The 9150-nt window shown below is 36.1% G+C and overlaps 1 protein-coding gene across 1 annotated transcript in view; it reads left to right on the forward strand.

Moving 5' to 3' along the window:
* FBXL5 (F-box and leucine rich repeat protein 5) overlaps positions 1-9150 on the forward strand; it is a gene marked incomplete at its 5' end in the record, with an annotated part of 101708 nt that overhangs the window by 14911 nt on the left and 77647 nt on the right. Inside the window, 4 exon segments of the mRNA XM_027770442.1 lie at positions 1185-1310; positions 5300-5448; positions 6910-6992; positions 7829-8554. Of these exon segments, the coding sequence (XP_027626243.1) occupies positions 1185-1310; positions 5300-5448; positions 6910-6992; positions 7829-8554 (1084 nt within the window).

Consider the following 9150-nt stretch of genomic DNA (forward strand, 5'->3'; position numbering starts at 1 on the left):
AAAAAGCTTTTTTCTGCAGGAAAAAAAACTGGAAAACTTTTTTTTTTTTTTTTATAGAGAATAGATATACAACAGTACATAGCAGAATAGATATACTTTTGTATTTTTCTGTTTCCATAGTTGTATTTACTTTGGAAAAATATGAAGTATTGATTAATTAGTATTGTCTATTGAACCTATATAGTCATAGTTCTTTTCAGTATGTCTAAAATTGAATCCTTTGCTTATGTAAGTGCAATTTTTTTAAAACCACAAGTTGTTGTTTTTTTTTTTTTTTTAAGAGGGTTTTGCTATAGGGCGCATGCACTCGCCAGAAAGACCGAGAGAGACAGAGAGACAGAAAGCGAGAAATCACCCCCTGGGGGGATGGCCTTGTTGCAGTCCCTTCTCTTTCTTTCTCCTCTCTGGATCTTGGGCACACATCCACACGTGCCCGGCGTGAGTTTAAGCCACTGGGCTGGTACTGAAACTGTGGTCGACTACATGGGAGTCCAACGACATAGCCATTATGCTAACTTCTCATCCCTAAAACCACAAGTATTTTTAAAGATAACTGGACATATTGCCTAAGGTTCACATGTTTTCTGCGTGCGCTCGCCCGACAGAGAGAGACAGACAGAAAGCGAGAAATCACCTCCCAGGGGGGATGGCCACGCTGCAATCCCTTCTCCTCCATTCTTTCAGGATCTTGGGCACGTAAGCACATGCGCCTGGCGTGAGTTTAAGCCACTGGGTCTGGGACGCAAACCACGGTTGACTATGTGGGAGTCCCCCGACATAGCCATTACGCTAACTGCTTTGGAAATTTTTTTGTAAATAGGTTTTTTTTTTTTTTTTTTTTTGAGAGGTGTTTTTTTTTTTTTGTTTTTGTTTTTGTTTTTGTTATAGGACGTATGCGCTCACCAGAGAGACAGAGAGAGAGAGACAGAAAGCGAGAAATCACCTCCCAGGGGAGATGGCCATACTGCAACCCCTTCTCTTCCATTCTCCTCTCGGGATCTTGGGCACGCACGCACATGCACCTGGCATGAGTTTAAGCCACTGGGTCCGGGGCTTGAACCACGGTAGACTACATGGGAGTCCAGCGGCATAGCCATTATGCCAACTCCTGGTCCCTAGGTTTTTTATAATTGTCCACAATCTAATCTTACTTTGTCTTTCTTCTTTGCTTATTCATTGAGTAGGTGACTGGTATAGTGGTCCTGCGTGTGAACTTGATACTGAACCTGATGAGGAGTGGGTGAAAAATAGGAAAGATGAAAGTCGTGCTTTTCAGGAGTGGGATGAAGATGCTGACATAGATGAATCTGGTAAGCTATGTTTGGAATTAAAATTATTATATAGTGTTTTTAAAGAAATTGATTTTTTAGGCCTACTCTTTAAAATTTGAAGAATAATAAGCTCACTTAAAGTGCATTTTATTTGAAGTTTTTAAAAAATGTGTTTAGGGTTTCCTGTTTTTATATTAAGATAATCAGAAAATGATGCCTGCTTTCTTTATGGAAAAAAGGTACTTTTGTTATAGTGCATTATAGTTGAAATGTATGTTTTTAGAGCCATTTTAATTGATGAGTACAATTCATTGAGTCACCTGTAGCTCAGAGGAAGAAGCATGAATCTGTTGGCTCTATTTTCTCTTTTGTGAGCAGTAACATCCCTAGCCTCATAAGGTTATAGAATTAAGAAGCAATATATATGAAAATTCTTTATAAATGGTAAAACTAGCATAAAACTAGCATAGCCATTCATTAATCTCTGTAAGAGAGTTAAGGGGTGAATAAGTCTTTATCACTGCCCTTAAAGAACCCACAGATGGGAGAATTTAGAATACCTAATTCTTAATTCAAAGGACATAATGAAAAGTGCTGTAGTAGAGGTGTGCAGAGTTGTTGTTTGTGAATATGAAGGAGGAAGACGTAAATGTTATGTTAGACATTATTCTAGATAATGGTTACTAAGAGATGAAATAGCACATAATTAATAGATAAGACATTATTTTCTTAGTAAAATTGAGCTGCAGGAAATTATTATTTATAAAGCTGCTCACTTAAAAGAAGTAAGCTGGTCTGATTAAAGAGTTAAACATGTGGGAAATATAAAAATGATTATTTCAGTAGCTAAAGTAGTTTATTTTTACAAAATGAAGATGCTTTTGGTATAGTTTTAGAGTTTGGAAGGTGCTATATAACAGAGGACTGTTCCATTTAGGTTTAATGATGTGCTTACTTGTGATAGGCACTGTTCTAGATATGAGGGGTATAACAGTGAACAAAATGGAAAACAAAAAAAACAAAAAAAAACCCCTGGCCTTGTTGAGTTTAAATTTGGAAAGAGGAGAGGCCAGCCTATGGCCTGGTGGTTAAGGTTGCTGGATCCCACATAACCAACCACATGGTTTGATTCCTGGACAAGGTGGCTTGAGAAATGCTAGCTGTGTGCGCACATGTATGTTCCCCAAATCCCCAAAAGCGGGAAAATTGGAGGAGAAAGGATTGCAGCATGACTATCTCCCATGGGGGATGCTTTCTCGCTTTTTCCTTCCCTCTGTGTCTCTCCTTCAAGTGCATGTACTTTCTGGCAAAGCTAAAAAAAGAAATTTGTAAAGAGGTGACAACAAATAAATAAAGGTAGAATATATAATTTATTATGTGACTGGAGAAAAATAAAGAAGGGAAAGGAAGAGAGGAACAAAGTTGAGATTTTAAAAGGAGTAATTTATTAAGATGCCCTAAAAAAATTGTGTGCAGGCCAGACAGAGGTGGTATTTTTGTTCAAATGTTACCTTAGAACAAAGGTAGACTTAATTTATTCATTCTAGAAAATTAAATCACAATGCCCATATTATGAATTGTAAGGATCTAGGCTGGCACTGTAGTCTACTTATTAAGAGAGTTGGATCTCATGACCGACCACCATTTGATTCCCAGTCCCAGCGGCTGGAAAAACGTGCAGGGTCTTGAAGGTGAAAAGCAGTCATTCATTCCAAATCCATACATGTTTCCTGTGATATATCTAGTACAGAGTAAGCTCTAACTTCCCACTGAGGAATTATAAATTTCATAAACTTGGAAAACTAAAGTAGTTGTAATAGGAGATGCTTCAGAATTATGTAAAGGTTCTGTTAATAGTATTAGCTCATAAATATGTGTGTTAGTAACTACTGGCACAAAATCTGTAATTGCTAGATTTTTAGAGATTGAGTTGATACATCATGTAACTTTCTTTTCACACTAAAGGGTTTACTTTTTCTGATAATACTTTACATTTTAAAAACTCATCCCTGAGAGGAAATACTTTTAGCATTCCTCATCAAGATGTACTTGTGTGCATTAGGTGTAGCATTTTCAGCTCCTTAATTTTACATTATTCTTATTTTTCAATTTCCAAATGGTGTTTAAACAAAGCAAATGATTCGTGTAGTTTGATATTCAGAGAGTTGTGCCTACCATTAATGGAAATAGATATGTTAGATTCTTAGATGTTTATTGAGACTGTATGACTAAAAGGGCAAAGTATATCCATGTATCTCTTATAGGTAAATCAGTGAATATTTGCCACAATTCTCTTCACTTTCATGATATATAAAATGTAGCTAGCTTCTGTAACTTGAAACTCTGGTACTATTTTATTCAGAATATCTTATCTCTCTTTTTTTCTCTCTCTCTTTTTAAGTACACGAAAGTTTTGAGTGTTTGGAAATGTAACATCTATTTCTAAACTTAGTTTTATCAAAATAAAATGTTCACCCTAGGGGAAAAAAAGAAAAGAAAAACTTGCAGGGCACATGTGTATGCAAGCTCAAAATTCCAAAAAGATGCAGAAATGGAAAGGGCTTGGGGTGTGACCCTGCCCCACTGGGATGCTTTCTCCCTCTCTTTCTTTCTCTCTTTCTGGTCAGCACACGTGCTCTCTGGCAGTTAAAAAAATAAAAATAATCATAAAGACTAACAAAACTTGGTGTGTTTGTCTCAACCTTGGAAACAAAGAGAAGACTGTCTTTTTTCTTTTTATTGAAAGGCACAGGTTAAAGCTATAAAGATTGAGCCTAAAGTAATATTTCTGTTCATTTGATTAATTGATATATATAACTTGGAACTTAAACTTAAGACCAGCTGTCTACCCCAGTGTTTTTTCAGTTTAGCAGTCTTTACTTGTCTTTCAGAGAAGTTACTCTTTTTTCACAGTATTTTTTTTTTTTTAAAGAGGTTTTTGCTATAGTGCACATGTGCTCACCAGAGCAATAGAAAGTGAGAAATCACCTCCCAGGGGGATGGCCACACCACAATCCCTTCTCCATTCTCCTCTCAGGATCTTGGTTGTGCACGCACACGCGCCTCGTGTGAGTTTAAGCCACCAGGTCTGGGACTCGAACCGGAGTCAACTACATGGAAGTCCAGCGACATAGCCATTACATCAACTGCTGGTCCCTATAGTATGTTTAAATTAAGAAAAAAAAAAACATAGTAAACAGTGCATGTTTAGATAGGCAGAAATAAAAGAATGACTTGGGTATAAAATTACAGTAGAATAAATAGGATTCACTAAAGTAATTTTATCTCCTTATATTTTATATATGTGTCTGACTAAAAGAGGAATTAAGGGTTGTATCTGTAAACACAGAACCATTAGTAATAAATTTAGTGATTCTTTCTACTTACATTCTTTTTGTTTGCTGTACTCAATTTTGTTTTACAATAAATAAGAATCCCCTAACATGTTTTGTGAAACTGTTTAAAGTTTAGAGTTGTTCAAGTTAGGTTTTTAGGTAAGTATTATAGCAGTAAGATCCTGAAAAAGACAATACAATGATTAGTTTATTCTTTTTAGTGTAGTCAGTGTGTTTGTTTTCCTTAAATTGGAGTTTGTAGTTTGTTTAGTTATTAACTGTGATGTATCATGTTCTTGTCATCCAGGATTTACAGAAATTAAGTAAAACACAAAATTCATGCTCGTTTTTAACTTCTTAAAAGTTTTAAGATGCCTTTGCTTGATTTATTATGGTCAGGCTAATTTCACTTTCAAACCTCTTCTAGTTTTGTGTCCTTGTTTTAGATAGGTTAACTGATGGTACTTTTTACTTGGGTCATGTTTCTTTTGATATCATGTTGTATTCTCTTGAAGAACTTCTAGCATTCAGAGTTTTTTCCAAAACTTTTTTTGTTGCTTGCAAATGGAATCGTTTACATAAGGGAGTTGAAGTATAGCACAAGTATTTTACATGTAATGATTTAGTGAGTCCTTGAGTAACCTAATTATAATTAGTGTACCAAGTTCTTAGACTTCTGAATTCATTTTACAGAGGAGTCTGCAGAGGAATCGATTGCTATCAGCATTGCACAAATGGAAAAACGTTTACTCCACGGCCTAATTCATAACGTTCTTCCGTATGTTGGTACTTCCGTAAAAACATTAGTATTAGCATACAGCTCTGCAGTTTCCAGCAAAATGGTATGTATAAATGGGCATTAAGAAGAATAGCAGAAGTACAACTCTGAGGTGTAGATTCCTGAGTTTAATTAAGGCGGGGCATTTCTGAGTACTTCCCCTGTGTAGGAGCACATACGCCTAGCTTTCATGTTACTTCATTTCGGTTCTCACAAAACGTTTATAGCATAGATGTTATTGTCTACATATTATTGGTAAGGAGACTGAGATAAAGAGAGATTAAACACTTTATGCAGTTTCATAGGTGTGACGTGACAGTACAGTTTTTCATGATTATAATATGTAAGGTGAGGTAAGATAGGCAAATGAATTAAAATCACTGTTTTATTTATTTTGTGATGTCAGAATTTTCTGAAAATTAGTAAATTTCTTGGGTCTAGTCTCATAACACATTATTTTTTTTTTTTTTTTTTTTTTTTTTTTTTTTTTTTTAAGAGAGATGTTTGGTATAGGGCATATGTGCTCGCTAGACAGACAGAGAAATAGAAAGCAAGAAATCACCCACCAGAGGAGATGACCATGCCGCAATTCCTTCTCTTTCATTCTCCTCTCAGGATTTTGGGCATACATGCACACGTGCCCTGGGTGAGTTTCAAACCACTTGGGAGTCTAGTGATGTAACCGTTACATCATATGCTGGTCCCAACAACACAAATTCTTACAGATTAGAGCCCAGAAAAAAAGTATATGTGTATGCATGCATGTATGTGTATGCTGTGTATTGGGTCATTCATTGGAAAAGTCATGATGTGTTTTTCTTTTTGGGGGGAGGGGTTTTTGCTATAGTTTGTGTGTACTCACCAGAAAGACAGAGAGAGACAGAAAGCGAGAAATTACCCCCCAGGGGGGATGGCCATGCCACAGTCCCTTTTTCTCCATTCTCTTCTCGGGATCTTGGGCATGCAAGCACACGTGCCCAGTGTGAGTTTAAGCCACTGGGTCTGAGACTTGAACCGTAGTTAACTACATGCGAGTACAGGTGAGTCCATTAACATAGCCATTATGCCATCTGCTGGTCCCATGATGTGTTTTTCTATGTAAAAATGTGTCATGACTTTTCTGATGACCTAGTATATGTATGTGTATCTCTTTTTTTAAATTTATTTTTCTAAATTTTCTAGAAGCATGTGCACTTGCCAGAGAAAGTGAGAAAGCACCGCCCATAGGGTGGTGAAGTCCCTTTTCTACATTTCTGCGTTTGGAAATTTTGCCATGCATGCACACACATCCATTATTTTTTTCAGGCTGATAGGGTCCAGGACTTAAACGGTGCAGTTGACTGGGTAGTATCCAACTGCCTTAACCACCGTGCCACTTACAGGCCCCAGGATACACTACTCACATGAGTTTTAGTTATACATTCACAAAGGGTTGAGAACCACTGGATTTTATTTACTGGTAGTCATCTGTTGCTTAACTAAGTAAAGGTCTCCAGATTGTCACAGTGACTTTTTCTTCCCTCAGGTTAGGCAGATTTTAGAACTTTGTCCTAACCTGGAGCATCTGGATCTCACCCAAACTGACATTTCAGATTCTGCATTTGACAGGTTAGTTATTTTAGTAGTATGATTTCTGTCCATCATAATTGTTCTGTAGTTTCTCATTTACATAATTACAGTTTAATCATATTGTTATTTTTTACTATGAAATCTGTTATGTACAACTTGATAACACCTTCACTTTTTTGCTTCTTTTTCATAGGTCTTGAACTCCAATTTATCTTGTCTTATCACCTCTTTGAGCCTTTCTGTGAAACCATATATATTGGTGTTAAGTTTTTAAAAGTTTTCAGTTTCAGTTGGACTCTTAAGTTTCATTTGGCAAAGCATCTCTTACATTCTTGTCAGTTATTCTGAAATAGTACCACTTTTTCAGTGTATACTCACCACAGATTGTATTTCCTTGGATATCACCAATTTACCCCTTATTCTAGCTCACTTCCTTTTCTCCACTTAACATTTATATCAGTACTTTTTCTAGTTTCAGAGGGAGAGGTACTCTTCTCTGGATAATGTTAATGCTCTACTAATCCCTAGAACTTGTTTCTTCTGGATCTTCTCCCATTGGCCCTTAATTATTTTCATTCTTTTGTTTGTATATATATATAGCCTTTCCTATACTGGTTACTTTTAAAAAGTCTCTCCTATCCCTACCCATGTCCCATATTATCTTTCTGTTAATAATACTTTTAGATCCAAATTATTCTCAATGTATTTCTGTATTGCTAGCACCAAAAACAGTGCCCAACAATAGATACTCAATAAATGTTTGAGTGATTCTGTTAGATTTGAAATATTTCTTCCAGCTTCCATCTGTATACAGTCAGATAATTTTGGAAAATTTGACAATATCCATTAATGGTTTTATCATCTCTTAATTATAGTTGGTCTTGGCTTGGTTGCTGCCAGAGTCTTCGGCATCTTGATCTCTCTGGATGTGAGAAAATCACAGATGCGGCTTTAGAGAAGATTTCTAGAGCTCTTGGAATTCTGACATCTCATCCAAGTGGCTTTTTGAAAACTTCTACAAGTAAAATTAATTCAACTACATGGAAAAATAAAGACATTACCATGCAGTCTAACAGGCAATATACCTGTTTGCACAATTTTACTAACAAGGATGTTGGAGAAGAAATAGATAATGAACATCTCTGGACTAAGCCTGTGTCTTCTGAAAATTTTACTTCTCCTTATGTGTGGATGTTAGATGCTGAAGACTTGGCTGATATTGAAGATGCTGTAGAATGGAGACACAGAAATGTTGAAAGTCTTTGTGTAATGGAAACAGCATCCAACTTTAATTGTTCCACTTCTGGTTGTTACAGTAAAGATATTGTTGGACTAAGGACTAGCGTCTGTTGGCAGCAGCATTGCGCTTCTCCGACCTTCGCGTATTGTGGTCATTCATTTTGTTGTACAGGAACAGCTCTAAGAACTATGTCAGCACTCCCAGAGGCTTCCGCAGTGTGTAGAAAAGCATCAAGGACTAGACTGCCTAGAGGAAAAGACTTAATTTACTTTGGGAGTGAAAAATCTGATCAAGAGACTGGACGTGTGCTTCTGTTTCTCAGTCTGTCTGGATGTTACCAGATTACGGATCATGGTCTCAGGTGAGTAATCAGTTCCAGAGTGTTCGGAAATAGATATGTTCTCTTTCTCAAATGGAAGACAAAAATTACTATCAAAGTCATTTTTTTTCCAGTTGATTTATTTAAGCAAAACGATAACCCAAGATCTGTTCTACTTCTGTGTTGAAACAATACAGCTTTGGATATCAGCATGAAGTTTCATTTAAGTTTGTTCAAATTCTTTGTAATATATGGAGAAGATAGCTTTAAAAGTTTAATAAGTGTTTAGTATATACTTACTAAATATTTGTGGCATTTTAAAGTTACTGTGGTAGATGAATGAAATATGGTTTCTTTCCTCAAGGATGTGCCACCTTCTTGTGCTGTGTATTATTTGTGTATGTTATGGTGTTATATTGAGCATTTTGGAAAACAAATTGTCCATAGAAGTAATTTAGTTGCAATTATATAGCCATTAAGTGTTTACAAAAAAACAAAACACTGCTGAGGTAGAGTTTAGATTATTTGTGTAGCTGAAGTTTAGAATTTTAGAGCTTTAATCATGGTCTACTCAGTTTTTCTTTTGTTCTTTTTTTTTTTTTTTTTTGGTTAGTGGGGCTGGGTGCTTGGCTGGGGGG

This window comes from Tupaia chinensis, unplaced genomic scaffold (assembly GCF_000334495.1).
Source record: "Tupaia chinensis unplaced genomic scaffold, TupChi_1.0 Scaffold000138_1, whole genome shotgun sequence".
NCBI lineage: Eukaryota > Metazoa > Chordata > Mammalia > Scandentia > Tupaiidae > Tupaia > Tupaia belangeri.